Consider the following 15,770-nt stretch of genomic DNA (forward strand, 5'->3'; position numbering starts at 1 on the left):
TTGGACGTTACCTCAAGGATCATCTAGTTCCAGCCCCTCTGCCATGGGCAGGGACCCCTCACACTAGATCAGGTTGCTCACAGCCACATCCAGCCTGGCCTTCAAAACCTCCAGGGATGAGGCTTCCACCACCTCCCTGGGCAACCTGTGCCAGTGTCTCACCACCCTCCTGGGGAAGAACTTCTTCCTAACACCCAGTCTGAATCTCCCCGTTTCTAGTTTTGTTCCATTCTCCCTAGTCCTATCACTCCCTGACACCCTAAAAAGTCCCTCCCCAGCTTTCTTGTAGCCCCCTTCTGATACTAGAAGGCTACAATTTGGCCTCCAGTAATAGACATTTGCCTAAAGAGTGTCAGGGAGATGAGAGGCAGCTCTGTGTCTAAGTTTGGAGAGTAAATAAAGAAAATTAAGCTCTTAACATTATGGTTAATTTTCCTTCTCACTGCATTTGGCAAGTATATTTTGCCAGCCTTCTCTCTAGATCTTAGAAGTTCAATATCTGCTTTCCTTAGATCTCTGTGTCCTAATTTTCCTTGCTGAGTTTCCCAGCTGTCTAGGGAGTCTGCATGAGGTTGGTTTGTTCTATAAATCCACTCAGAAAGCAGAAATGGAATATGAGAGCCATACTGAAATCTAGTGCAGAGGAGCAGATTTACCCAGAGTTCATTGTCAAAACTGCAAGTGCAACTCGTGTTGTTAATTTGATGTTATTCCTACTGATGATATTTTTGTCTTCAATCCACTCTAGATTTTTGGGGCTTGGCCAGTACTTTCTGTGTGGAGATGTTTTCTGCTTTCATGTGTTGGTGGGAAGCCAAAACTCTATGCTTTTAACTCATCTTTGATGAAGTATCTTGCAATGTGCAGCTTTGTTGCAATTAATTGCAGATACACTTACTGTCATTATTTAATATTTAGTCCATAGTCCTGTCTTTGCATGCAGTTATCTGTAGACATGGTGGGCTTTTAAAAACAGAGTCTAAAATAAGCAGCAAATGTCATGCTCCAGGAAACTGAAGTGATGAGTTAGATCCTCTTCAGAACAATTCTGTCACTTTTTCCTAACCAGGTGGATAACAAAGAATTCCCTTCCCTTGAGCAGTGGGAATTAATTTCATGTTTGTCTTTTCCTTTTAATAACTTCCAGGTTGGTTTTTGGTTTGTGTTTTGTTTTGTTTTGTTTTTTCTTTCATACAGAATCTTACTATGGAGACAGATCTGACAGCTGCAAATGGCAAAAAAGTCAAAGCACTTGAGATATTTGCTTATGCTCTGCAATTCTTTAAGGAACAGGCATTAAAGGTAGGATAATGCTTCCCTATCTAGCTTTCCTGTATTTATTACTGGTATAAATATGAGCTTAGCACTTCTAACCTTGCCCAGCTTTGACCTCAGTAGTATTTGATGTAAACAGAGCAAGGCAGTATAGAAACTCTAGGCAGGCTGTGGACTGGAGAGCACACAGTAGCCTGAAGTGATTTCCCTTCACACAGAGGAAGCTTGATTCACTGATGGTAACTGTATCCCTGTGAATTCTGAATATCTCCTTTTCAGCTTAAATATTTCCTATTGCCTTTTTTTTTTCCCCCTTCATGCAAAAACAGTGATTTCAAAAGAAAATTTACAAGTGCAGGAGCTGAAGCTCAGCAATTAAACTTGAGACAGTCCTGTCCTTGTTCCATGCACTTCTGCTCCTGGGATGATGGACTGTTCTGTGTTCATGAAAGGTTCTTTCTCATGTTCAAGAGCTGGCACTATGAAACACAATAGAATCATAGACTTGTTAGGGTTGGAAAGGACCTCAAGGATCATCTAGTTCCAACCCCCCTGCCACGGGCAGAAACACCTCACACTAGGTCAGGTTGCTCATAGCCACATCCAGCCTGGCCTTAAAAACCTCCAGGAATGAGGCTTCCACCACCTTCCCTGGGCAACCTGTTCTAGTGTCTCACCACCCTCATGGGGAAGAACTTCCTAACATCCAGTCTAAATCTACCCATTTCTATTTTTGGCCCGTTCCCCCTAGTCCTATCACTAGGATGAGCACCTACCTATATCTCCTGCCCTAACCTGACTTTGTCTTCACTGATAGAAGCAAAGAGACGTTGGAAGAGCTGGATGTATTTTGCAATAGAGAGATTATTAAAAACTTATTTATGCTTTGGTGACTTGAGTCTTGCTGTCAGCCTGCACAAAGATCACCTGCTGAGGTGTACAAGCTGGCTACCCTGATGGAAGTAGTGTAATTATGCCAGTGCAATGATCTGTACAGGCCACTTGCCTGCACCGAGGTTCAGTATATCAGCCTCTACGTGGATTTCTGTACAAGGTACAGATTTACAGCTTCCATTGGCCAGACCCACACAGGTACCTTTGCACAAAAGTCCTTTATTCTTTTTTACACAGTTTAACTGTTGTATGTGTGCCAACCAGCTGCAATTAGGCTATGGTAGTTTGGCTTTGTGCTGACCCTTTGCAGCAGTGAATTTCATGTTCTTGTGCTATGAGATAGAATCATAGAATCATTTCTGTTGGAAAAAGCCTTTAAGGCCATCAGGTCCAGTTATAAACCTGACATTGCCAAATCCCCCACTAAAACGTGTCACTCAGCGCCACATCTACATGTCTTGTAAATACCTCCTGGGATGGGGGCTCCTCCAGTTCCTCAGACAGCCTGTTCCAGTGCTTGACAACCCTTTTGGGAAACAAAACCTATATCCTAATACCCAGCCTGTACCTTCCCTGGCCCTAGCTGAGGCCATTTCCTCTTGTCCTATTTCTTGCTATTTGGGAGAACAGATGAACACCCACCCTGTTACAACTTCCTTTGAGGTAATTGTAGAGGGTGGTCTCTCCTGAGCCTCCTTTTCTCCAAACTAAATAACCAGCTGCTCCTCATATGACTTGTGCTCTACACCCTTCATCAGTGTGGTTGCCCTTCTCTGGACCCACTTCAGCACCTGAATGTCCTTCTTGAAGTGAGGGCTCAGAACCAAATGCAATATTCAAGGTGTGGCTTCACCAGTGCCAAGTACAGAGGGACAATCACTTCCCTAGTCCTGCTGGCCACACTATTCCTGATACAGGCCAGGATGCCATTGGCCTTCTTGGCCACCTGGGCACACTGCTGTCTCATGTTGAGCCTACTGTCAACCAGTACCCTCAGGTTCCTTTCTGCCTGGCTGCAAATGTAGTTGGGTAGAATCCTTTGCATTTGCTGTTCTGTTTGTTCAGGGCTGCATACTTTCTTGGGGTTAATAAATAAATCCCTGTGATTTATGAGGGCATGCTGAAGCTAATTAGACAAGCAATATCAATTTGCTGTTGCTTTGGACTGTAATCTGTCCATTCCTGGTGCGCTGTGCAGTATAAAGGTGCTACTTTGCTAGCATGGGTTTGTGAACTGCTGCATAGCTAAACAAACACAACACCTTGGCACAACACACGCAGAAACCTTTTTTATACTTTCTAAAGGCCTGTTGTTCACCTTTCTGAACCTTTCCCTGTTTGCATGGAAATTTAGATAGGACATATGGTAATGACATTTTACTTGGAACCTTTCCCAAAACATGTCAGTGTATCACCTAATTTGCAAATGCACTTCAGGCTTTAAGGGGGGGGTGGGAAATAAGGACAATTAAAAAAAATGAAGCTAGTCTTGAATGTTTGCTTGAAGGAAAATTTTCAAGGAGCAATCAGTCTCTTTTAAAAAGATTTAACTGTAACTTCCCCTTGTTAACTGAGGTGGAAAAATTTGATTTACAGGTACGTGGTGCATAAAGAAGCCATTGAAAAATCCAGATTGTAAAATGTAATGTTCATCAGTGATACCTCAAATATTTTTCTGTTTATTAATCAAGATGCAAGTGTGAGTTCTTTGAGTTGTCAGCAAATCCCACTCTACCACTAAGAAGGCACATAAATGTTCTGTAAAATTCAGGAGTGCATGAGCTGCTTTTGCAAAACCTCGCTTTTCTACTTCATGTTAAGCAGTAAACTTCTTTATAGGCCTCCTTGAAAAGGCATCAACCCTAATCCCCCACCTTTGGCACAGTAAAGCATTCATGGCAGGTTGGCAATAATTCTGATTTGTAGCATAGGTGTAGCAGGAAAAACACTGAAAAGAGAAAGTTATGGTTACTAAAGCCAGCAGAAGAATCCTGTTTTCTTCCAAAGCTGAGAGCTGTCATTTTGCATTTTCCCCTTTTTCAGGAGCTCAGTGACCAAGGGGGCTCGGACTTTGAAAACAACGAAGTGAGATGGGTCATCACTGTGCCAGCTATTTGGAAGCAGCCTGCAAAGCAGTTTATGAGACAAGCTGCCTACAAGGTAAGATTACAGGCTGATTGTGGAAATGCCCCCTTAAAGCTCTAGTTGATAGGCTAAGTGATAAGCTGTATTTGTAACGCTTAGCTCTAGCATAAACTGTGTAAACATGGATAGAAAACAGTCAAAGGAGAAACACTGAAGGAGAAGTTAGCTCTACCAAGCAGTGGCTTTGAGTCACATGAATTCACTTCTTAAATGCCTTCTGTATTGTAGTGTCCCTCACTGCAGAGTCTGCTGTTTTAGTCATCTTGTACAGCGCATTCCCGCTGAATTCAGTGCACCCGGAACAGATGCAGTTTTGAGACCCAAGGGAAAGCTGATTTTAAAATACTGGATGCAGTTTTGTTTTATTATTTTCTTTAGGCCATCAGACTTTTAAAGCAAAGTTAAAAAAAACAGTAAAAAGAGGAGGGAAAGCAAAGTCTCCTCAGTGGGATAGTGGGACTTTTTTTTTCCCCTCTCCAGTTTCCATTTTCCCACAGTAGAAACGAAAGGACTGTGAACCGGATAGACTGGGTATAAAATTAAATTCAAATGCTATTTTCACCACTAAGAGGTTTATCTGCATTTAACTCTTGGCCCCTGACTCCCTCCCAATATCTGCACGTTCCACAGGCACGGCCTTTGTGTCCAGTTCAGTTTGCGCCTTTAATACATACACGAGAGCCTTCTTTTCACCGGGATGTTTGTTTTCAGGTTTTGTTTGGTTTTAAAATCTATTGATTACTTTTGTAACCCCACTGGCAAAAGCTCTGTGGTGCACAGTTTGTAAAATATCTGGTAAAACATCTGGTATCACAGTACTTTAGAGGTTGGAAGGGACCTCACGAGACCGTCGAATCCCACACCCCTGCCAAAGCAGGATCACTTAGGGTAGTCCACCCAGGGATGCATCCAGGTGGGCTGTGAAAGTCTCCAGAGCTTGAGACTCCATAATTTCTCTGGGCAGCCTGTTCCAGTGCCCTGTCACCCTCACTGTAAAGGAGTTTCTCCTCATGTTGAGGTGAAATCTTCTATGTTCAAGCTTGAACATAGTTTGGTAGTTCGTGAGTAATTTGCAGAGTGCTCCTGGGAAGCACACAGATTTTTTTTCTAACTCCTGTTTCTAACTATCTCTAATGTTGAGCAACATTTTTCTTAACAGTCTTTATTGTGGGATTGCTAATGCTAGTGCCAGAAGCAAAACACTCTTAAAGTTCTGATGGAAGGACACGGTTGTAGGTAAATCTGAAACACTAGAGACCCATTCATTATCTTTGTATATTGTTGTCTGCTTGCTGTCTGTGTGCATGTGTGCTCGTGAACTGGGAGCTGTGTAGGGAGCAGGGCAGGGTAAGGTAGACCTCTTGGCATTTCTCATTTGTGGCACAATGGAATGTTGTTAATTAGTGTCTGTGTCTGTGGTTGTGTCTGTGATTGTGTGTACTTCTATTGGCAAGCTTGATTAAACAGCAAGGACTGGCAGGGTTTTCAACTTGGGGTGTGAGCAATTAGGGAAAACAAGGGTTTGGGGTAGTAATTGATACTTCACACAATTGATTTTTGTTCCCTTTAAAGTAATGGGGATGAAGAAAGAAGTGCAGAAAACTGAGAATTCTGCATTGCCATTCAGCCTTTCAGATTCCTGAATCCAACACAGTTCCTCAAACCAGTTATGTACAGATGGAGCAGAAGTTGCAGCGCTTGTTGCTAGCTACTGGAACACGCAAGCATCTTGATAACGGGATCTTGTTGTCCTAAGGTTAATCAAGGCACTGAGTAAAGTGTGAAAAGCAGTGCTAGAAACTTTGCTACTGGAAGCGCACTGAAGTGCGAACACTAGTGTAAGCTGAGAGTTAGCTGGTGGGAAATGTTAATGAGCTGTGGAAATCTACTTGAGTAATCTGTGGCAAGGATGTAGCTCTAAGACCAAAAATACCAACACTGGTTTACAATGTGGGAGTGGTTAAGTAGTTGCCAGGCAAAGGTCAATATTGCATGGACTTAATTAAGTCAAGAAAGAACTGCTGTTGATCTATCTGCTTCTGCACTCAACATCCATCAGCTTTGTACAGCCTACAGTCTCTCTGACATTCCCTCATCTCTTTCTTGCCCTAACCAAAACATTGCTACCCTGGAACTCTTAATCTAAACAAAGGCTCCCACGAGTCTCCCTTCCAGCTGCTGTGCTGCTTTCTCATTTGAGTGAGTAATCTGGGAGTTCCCTTCAGCTCACAGTTCTTCCTCTCTCTCTCCATCCAGCCTATCAAAATCTTGCTAATGCTGTCTGCATGACCATGCTGTCTGTACAAACTGCTAAGCTTTCATCAAAGCAGTCATGAATTTTGCATCTAGGTTGCTGCAACTTCATTTCCTTGGTTTTGGCAACTGTAACCTGGCCTGTTCTGTATCTCTTCAGTATATTGCTGCTGAGGGGTATTGTAGCCTTGCATTTGACAGGGAATCAGCCTGTATTTGACTCCTTCATCTCTGTCTTCTCAGACATAAGCAGTGTGTCCTGGACATGATACATCTGTAATACTAACTCATTTTCCTCCTCTGAAACCCTCTCTAAAATGCTCTTTTATTCATGTCTACAGAACTTGACTGTGATTAACCTACTGATATGTAAAAATTGCTCCTCATTGCTTCTTACTGCTGCTACCCTATGCACCCCATCTGTATTCATTTGTTATGCTTTTCATATCCTTAACTCTTTTGATGCTTGAGTTTTTACCCCTTTGAAGCAGGTATTTGTTTAATTCCCATTTCTCGTTGCTCTCTGGGGCCTCCTGAGTGATCCAGTCTGGTATGCTGTAGAGAGCTGCATGTCTTTACAGCTTCCCTTTACTGCATCAAAATTGCTTTATTCCTGAAACACAGTTCACAGATGCTTCTTCCTGTCACTCATGCCTAATTCGTGTGTGTGTAGAGATACTCCTGAAGATGTGTGATGCTTGATGAGGCCTTATCAAGCCTGGGAAGCGCTCAGTGGTGAGAGCTGAGTGTCATCTCTGCAGGAACCCACTTTGGCTTAAGTTCCCTTTCCCTAAGCATGTCTGCTGGGATTAGTATGTGTTACTCTGTCTTCATTGCATCCTGAATAATGACTTCTAGGATGCATTAGTCAGATTTGCTATTGTCCCCACCAGTAAAATATAAAACCTCATAAATAGTGTTGGCTTTTCTTGTTTCTGTGTCCTAGCTGTTCTGTTTCAAATCCTTTGCTTTGGTGTAGTTATGTCAGAAGTGCTGTATTTACCAGTATTTTAAGGTATGTTATTCTCATGGAGAAATCCCATTGTGAGTAATGAATCCAAATTGCTGCTATATTTTCTTGTTTTGAAGACCTTGGTAGCATGGTCTGGTGGGACAGGATGTGGGAGGACTCCATCCTGCTCATGCAGGTGGGAACCTGCCTTGCAGAAAGCAGCCAAATGCAGCTGCCTGCACTAGACCTGAAGTTTACACCCCAACATGAAAAGATGGCTTGTATGTGGAGGGAAGCCACTTCCTGCTTGTGATCATGGCCTGGGCACTTACAACCTCATCAGAATGGCATGTGGACATGGACACAAGCCTGACATCTCACCTCTGTTTTGTCTGAGGTCTTAGTGACACAAGAAAATTCACTGTTTTGTTAGTTTTGTATTATTGGTGACAGAAAAGAAAAAGAAAAGAAGTCTGCTAATGGAAAGGTGAAACTCTGAAAGTATTGAAGACTCTTTGTATAGAAATCCATTTGATCTAGGTAGGCATGAACAGTTGGTTCAGTCTTAACAGCACTTTACTGCCTTAATATCTTACCATGAGCAGTGCTTTTAATCCCTTATCCAAATGAAATTCAGGCACTGTGGATTGTTTATTAGAGGAACATAGGATCCAATACTCTTGGCAGAGTATTTCTTTTTAGTAAGGCATTCTTCCAGCTCATCTGTCAGTGCACATTTTTTGGGCTCACTAAGTGCAGAGAACAATCTGCAGGCTGGAATTCCTTGGACATGCCATAGGAATAAGATTTTAAGGAAGAGTTTGGAGTGTGATAGGAGTATGTGAATGCAGAGCTATGAAATAAGAAAGTAGAACATAGCATACCAAGTACACTCAGTGCAGAGCAAAGGAAAGGGTAGGATAGGGGATTTTCATAGGCTTGCCTGAGCTTCTCCAGGCTTTCAGCCATGATCAACTGGTCTGCTTGGAAATGTTGAAGGTTCTTTTCGTTTTGAAATGGAGTTGTAGAGCTCTTGAGCAGATTTAGCTTTCAATTACAAATAGCAAAATCATTTCCATGACAAGTTGTCTAAATAAACAGAGGGGCAGTCTAGGTCCAGAGAGCCTGGAATTCCAGAGGCTTTCTTTAACCAGTTCTTGTACTGAACATTTATTAATGCTTTCACAGGAGTTTTGTCATGGAATGCATGTGATGAGAATTATTTAACACATTGTGTTCCAGAGTTAAATTGCATTACATTTATCAGAACAAGCCTGCTCTGTGGAAACCTTTGGAGATAAGGTGAAGGAATAATGTGACAGCACATAAAATTCCTTGAGAATAAAAACATGATGTGAAATCTGGTTAACTTTTAAGAAGATGACCAGAGAGACTTAACCAGATTGGTATCTGTGCAGCTGAGCTACACTTACTGCTTTGTAAGTATTTTCTTTGATACATAAAACACACTCAGCTGAAATTTATTTGTCTAGGCAGAGTGTAACAGACTTCTGGTATAAAAAGGCAATGATGCTCAGGCATAGGCAGTACTGGGAGGCTGGGGATTTCTTGGAAACAGTATTTGTTAGTGGAGACAGATGAGGCAGAGGTGTGTTTGTGCATCAACCATCCTGATTATATGTATCCTCTGGAGTTCTCTTGAGTCATTCTGTCACTTTTGTGAGGATATCCTTTTAATCACAAGGATTAAAATGTTTATTAAGTGATATGTTAGGAAGGAGTCTGAATCTCATAGCCATAGGAGAAGATAACTAATTGAGGAGGGAAGATTACAGAGTAGAAACTCAGCACAGTGGGAAATGTGTACTGATTGATCTCACTTTACACATTTTAATTATCCCACCAGGTTCACATGAAAGCAGAGGTAGCTGACAGAGCCATCTGCTAATCCAGTTCTGTACATTTCTGTGGCACGAGTTGGAGTATCTGGAAGCTTTCTTTTTGTTTTGCTAAGGAAGTAAAACAGAATCATAGAATCAATAAGGTTGGAAAAGACCTCAGAGATCATCAAGTCCAACCAGTGGCCCGACACCTCGTGACTATTAAACCATGGCACCAAGTGCCACGTCCAATCCCTTTTTGAACACCTCCAGGGACGGTGACTCCACCACCTCCCTGGGCAGCACATTCCAATGGTCAACAACTCTTTCTGTGAAGAACTTTCTCCTCACCTCGAGCCTAAACTTCCCCTGGCACAGCTTAGGACTGTGTCCTCTTGTTCTGGTGCTTCTTGCCTGGGAGTAGAGACCAACTTCCAGCTGTCTACAACCTCCTTTCAGGTAGTTGTAGATGGCAATAAGGTTTGCCCTGAACCTCCTCTTCTCCAGGCTAAGCAGGCTCAGCTCCCTCAGCCTCTCTTCACAGGGCTTGTGCTTAAGGCCTCTCCCCAGCCTTGTTGCCCTTCTCTGGACACGTTCAAGTATCTTAATGTCCTTAAATTGAGTGGCCCAGAACTGGGAATAGGCAGAGGGATCTGTGCCTGTTGTATAAAGCTGTGGAACATGTTTCTCAGGATCTTAGAAATGGCCTGAGAGGGCACTGGAACCAACAGAAGTAGATAAAAATTAGAGTTTTCCTTCTGTCTGGTGGGAGGACTGCACTAGATGGGGTTTTCCAGGCAAAAGAAGAAAACAACAATCTGAAAGACTTTAAACTTAGTCAGGAGGAGGGGTGGTAGTGATAGAAGTCCACAAACAAATATAAATCAGTCTGGACAAGGTCTACAACTAGTGGGTAGGATTGTTTATAATGAGTTCATAGAAGGGACAATGAAGGAGGATAATAGATGGAGCTAAAAGACATCTTAGATGCTAGTGTTCAGCTGCAAAAGCAGAGTAAAGAAATGCAAGCTGGAAATAGAACTGGAGTGAGACCTATTAAAGCAAAATCAGAAAGCCCAATGTACAAAGTGAGATGCAGCTAACAAAACCCTTCTGAGTCAGAACTACTTGTGTCTCATTAATAAAATCAGCCTGAGCCACAAGGACCTGCAATGAGGATATTTTGAAGGGAGGAGGAGAGCTGGAGACAGGAGGAGGGTACTTAAACAGGAGGAGAGTCAGGCTTGGCTGCTGTGGTAACTGGTGCATGCCCATGGTGCAAAAAGCATTTTTAGAATAATGTAACATGAAAAATTGAAAAGCTTATGAGAATTTAATGGCTTCCTTTTTTTTCTAATGCATGCTGCTCATAAAACTTGCAACTAATGTCCTCCTGCACCTTGGGGGATATAGTATAATGCAGCAAAAATTTCTTGGTAATACCATTTGGAGCCAAGCTGTCATTTACTGCACAAATGTGATCTGTGGCAGCAGTCACTTGGGAGTGAGCTGCAGCAATATCACCCTATTGGAAAGAGGGACCCAATGTCACTGTGATCCCACTTGCCATCAACCTGTCAACAAGCATAACCTCTCCATTAGCACACTATCATTCAGCACTGTGTGAGTCAGCTTTAGTAATGCAGATTTAGACTTATTTATGGTCTCCATACCTGTGATTGATTTTTTTTTTTGAAGAATGAAAGGGCAGAGGCACAACAACAGCCAAAAAAAGCAATTTGGAGATTTTGTGTGGACTGCTGTTGGGGATTTCAGAACTTCATGGCAGCTAGTTTTGGGGTAGGGTGATGTTCTCTGTCAGAGTTACCACAGTACAGTTTTAAACTATAAATTTCCTGAGGTTCTTTGAACTAAGATCAGCTAAAAGACGTTCTCCAACTGTGAGAGGAAGGTGACATTTTGGAAGGTTTCACAGGTAAGAGCCCTTTTTGTTACCACTGTTGTTTTCTGCAAGAATTACAGAATTAACCAGTTTGGAAAAGAACTTCGAGATCATTGAGCCCAACCTATCACCCAACACAACCTCATCAACTAAGCCATGGCACTAAGTGCCTCATCCAGGCTCTTTTTAAACACTTCCAGTGGTGGTGACTCCACCACCTCCCTGGGCAGCCCATTCCAATGGCCAATCTCTCTTTCTGAGAAGAACTTCTTCCTAACATCCAGCCTAAACCTCCCCTGGCACAGCTTGAGACTGTGTCCTCTTTTTCTGGTGCTGGTTGTCTGGGAGAAGAGACCAACCCCCCGCTTGGCTACAACCTCCCTTCAGGTAGTTGTGGACAGCAATAAGGTGTCCTCTGAGTTTCCTCCTCTCCAGGCTAAGCAACCCCAGCTCCTTCAGCTTCTCTTCACAGGGCTGTGTAAGAAGCTTCATTTACCTTACCATTTGGACTAGAAGTTTACTCCTATAGTTAGTACATTTTATTGTTTTATAAATGGAAAAAAAGGAATTTATAAATCCAAGGTCTGATGAGTATGGGTTTTATTAATAGAACCAATCATTGCTTGCAGTCCCAAAGAGTTCCAAGTTCAGATTGAAAATGCAAAGAATAGATGACAGAAATGCTGAATATCACATTTCTGCATACACACAAAGTAGAGAAATGCACTGGTAAAGGAACCTCTACTCTTAACTGGCTAACAGCAACAGCAGGAAAAATAAATTGAGGCTGTATAGCTGTGCTTAGCAAAGGCATTTATGTCAGCAGGACAGCCTAGCCACCTATAACAAATCAGTTCATCTAAGCAGTGACCACACAAATGGTCACTTCTGGCCAAGAAGGCCAATGGCATCCTGACCTGCATCAGGAATAGTGTGGGCAGCAGGAGCAGGGAAGTCATTCTGTCCCTGTACTCAGCACTGGTTAGGCCACACCTTGAGTACTGTATCAAGTTCTGGGCCCCTCAATTTAAGAAGGACATTGAGACACTTGAATGTGTCCAGAGAAAGGCAACGAGGCTGGGGAGAGGTCTGGAGCACAGCCCTGTGAGGAGAGGCTGAGGGAGCTGGGGTTGCTTAGCCTGGAGAAGAGGAGGCTCAGGGGAGACCTTATTGCTGTCTACAGCTACCTGAGGGGAGGTTGTATCCAGGTGGGGGTTGCTCTCTTCTCCCAGGCAAGGAGCACCAGAACAAGAGGACACAGTCCTAAGCTGTGCCAGGGGACGTTTAGGTTGGATGTTAGGAAGAAATTCTTCCCAGAAAGAGAGATTGCCCATTGGAATGTGCTGCCCAGGGAGGTGGTGGAGTCACCATCACTGGAGGTGTTCAGAAAGGGATTGCATGTGGCACTTGAAGCCTTGGTTTAGTCAGTCATGAGGTGTTGGGTGATAGGCTGGACTTAATGATCTCTGAGGTCTTTTCCAACCTTATTGATTCTGTGAAATGCAGCATTTCTGACAGCAGCCAATGCAGCTCCACAAAATTCGTTATTCCGTGTGGGCTGACAGTAAAAGTCACACTTCATTACACTTCCACATGCCACATTTATCACCCTGCTTTTCAGAACAGGATAATGCCATCGATCCTAAACAGCTATTAGGAGGGAGCAGTGTTACAGGGCTGTACTTCATTTTCTTTTTCATGGGAGTAGCTCTACTGATAGGTTGGTAAACGGAAATGAAATATCAAATGGCTTCTGCTTTGATCCAAAACATCTTGCTAAGCATGGTAGCCAGATTGATTATTGAGAGTCCAAGCACCTCCTACTCCCTCAAACTTCAGTGATAGCTGTGCTGTAAACCTTGGTATTGAGTGAGATACTCAGAAACTGAGGCATTTGCTTTAGTGGATTCTTTCACAAAGTTTGGTCTAAGTGTCTTGCAAAATGGTATTTGAGGAGCAGAGCTGAACACTGAAGAGCTGAACATAGAGTCCAGGTCTCCTACTTGTATTTTCTGGGGTTTTTTTATCTACAACCAAATGCAGGAAAATGATTTAATTAGGAATTGGATTTCCCTTTCTAACAAGACACTGGGCTGAGGCAGATTTGTGTGTGTGTGTGTGCAGATTGTATTAGTGTTGTAAACTCGTGCATGCTTGATGCATTAAGGTAATTGCTTTCCCTATATTGAATCACTTTAGAGTGACTGGTGGCTGATATTTAAGCCTAAAAGACTACTCAGGACTGTTGTACTCTTTGTATTTTTGGATTTTAAAAGGGTAGCTTTCAGACAAAAGAAAATGTACTGTGATAAATGTTTCCTTCTGATCTCAAGACAGTTAAATAAAAGTTCTAATTGCAGAGATAACTGAACTCCCTATGGAGACCTGTGAAGCCCTGAATAACTGCAGGCTTGTTACAGTGAGTCTGGTACTGCTGTTATACTGTCAGGCACAGTGGGCTTCTCCTCAAGGACACAGGCAAGGATTTGGCACAGCATTCACAAAGACAAGGAATGAGAAAGCATGTAGGTCTTCAGCATTTGGGAAAGATTTCTACCAGCAGGTCTGGTCTTAGTGTGTAATACCTCCACCATTTTAGAATTGTGGAAGCATCTGTTGGAGATCATCTAATCACAGAATCATAGAATTGTTAGGGTTGGCAGGGACACAGAATACCGAATTAACCAGGTTGGAGAAGACCTTCGAGTCCAACCTGTCATCCATCACCAGATCAGGTTGCTCGCAGCCACATCCAGCCTGGCCTTCAAAACCTCCAGGGATGAGGCTTCTACCACTTCCCTGGGCAACCTGTGCCAGTGTCTCACTACCCTCATGGGGAGGAACTTCTTCCTAACATCCAGTCTAAATCTACCCATTTCTAGTTTTTTTCCATTTCCCCTACTCCTATCACTACCTGACACCCTAAAAAGTCCCTCCCCAGCTTTCTTGTAGGCTAATCTGACCTTCCCTTTGAAGCAGGGTTGTTGCCTACATCAGGTCAGCAGTGGATTTGTTTAGCCAAGTTTTAAAAACCTCTGAGGATGCAGATGCCTTCCTCTGCAGCTGTTCCAGTGCTGCATCACCTTCCAAGTAAAAAAGGGAGATTGTAACATCCTGTTTGAATTTTGCAAGCTGCCTTATGTGGCTGTTGCCCCTTGTTGTATCTCCTGGCAAGGCAGAAAAGTTGTGTTCTGCTGTCTTTGTGACTACCCTTCAGATAGCTGCAGGCAGCTATTTGATTGCTCCTTGGCTGCTACTTCACCAGACTAAACAAAACAAACCCGGTTCTCTCAGCCTCTTCTTACAGGGCATGTTCTCTAGCAGCCCTCCTTGAACACTCTCCACTTTCTCTATGTCTATCTTGAACTGAGGGGTGCAAATGAGCTCATTCTGCAGCTATTACTCATAGAAATTAGCAGTCAGGAATACTTACACTGAGAAATAACAAGGATTTCAGTGCTGGAGCAGAGGGCTGTGAGTGAGTCTAGTGATTTCTTTGGAATTAACAGTAATAGTTTACACAATTACTACATTCCTTCCACCATAAAACTAAGGCTAATGAGAAATGCTGATCTACACTTCTTAGCCCTTCAACCTACACATTCATGCAGAAACAGCAGGCAACAGCAGTGTGAAAAAGTATGCATTTATGTATATCTATATACATGTTTGCATTGCAAATGGTTAAGAGAAAGCAAAAAGGTCTTGATTCTGTAAAGCTGGGGTTGTTTAGCCTGGAGAAGTGGGAGGGGAGACCTTACTACTCTCTACAACTACCTGAAGGGAGGTTGTAGCCAGGTGGGGGTTGCTCTCTTCTCCCAGGCAACCAGCACCACAAGAGGACACAGTCTCAAGCTGCACCAGGGGAAGTTTAGGCTGGAGTTGAGGAGAAAGTTCTTCCCAGAAGGAGAGATTGGCCATTGGAATGTGCTGCCCAGGCAGGTGGTGGAGTCCCCGTCCCTGGAGGTGTTTAAATCAGGATTGGACATGGCACTTGAAGACGTGGTTTAATTAGTCGTGAGGTGCTGGGTAATAGGTTGGACTTGATCTCTGAGGTCTTTTCTAAGTTTATGGATTCTATGATTCTGTGGCTGATGAGCAATTTTAAGACTCTGTCTTTGAGCAGGTAAGTGGACTGGCCTAAATGGGCTGCTGTCTCGCCTCATTCTGTTGCATTTATTAATGGTGCTTATTGTGCTGGGGTCCTCTTCATCACTCTGAAGACTAAGGGCAAAGCATTGGTGTGTGTGATGGTGCAGTGATTTTTCAGGTGTTTTTGGTGAAGGCTTCTCAAATCTTCAACCGAAGATCTGCATGGACTGTGCTTTTCATGCAGCTTTGTGATACCCACTAACCCCACACCCTGCCAACCCAGCTCCCCCTTATGTGCCTCTGATAATGCGAGAGTCTTTTCCCATGTTGCTCATCTTCTTTCCTGGCATGCTCTGCCTCTGTAATTAGATCTCAGTTGTTTATTTGTGACATCCCAGTTTGATGCCATAGAACC

The 15,770-nt window shown here is 43.2% G+C and overlaps 1 protein-coding gene across 1 annotated transcript in view; it reads left to right on the forward strand.

Annotated features, from left to right (window-relative positions):
* HSPA12A (heat shock protein family A (Hsp70) member 12A) overlaps positions 1-15,770 on the forward strand; it is a 65,695-nt gene that overhangs the window by 29,986 nt on the left and 19,939 nt on the right. Inside the window, exons 5-6 of the mRNA XM_054163633.1 lie at positions 1,198-1,302; positions 4,213-4,329. Of these exons, the coding sequence (XP_054019608.1) occupies positions 1,198-1,302; positions 4,213-4,329 (222 nt within the window). The remainder of the gene's footprint in view (positions 1-1,197; positions 1,303-4,212; positions 4,330-15,770) is intronic.

Source organism: Dryobates pubescens, chromosome 8 (genome assembly GCF_014839835.1).
Source record: "Dryobates pubescens isolate bDryPub1 chromosome 8, bDryPub1.pri, whole genome shotgun sequence".
In the NCBI taxonomy this organism is placed as follows: Eukaryota; Metazoa; Chordata; class Aves; order Piciformes; family Picidae; genus Dryobates; species Dryobates pubescens.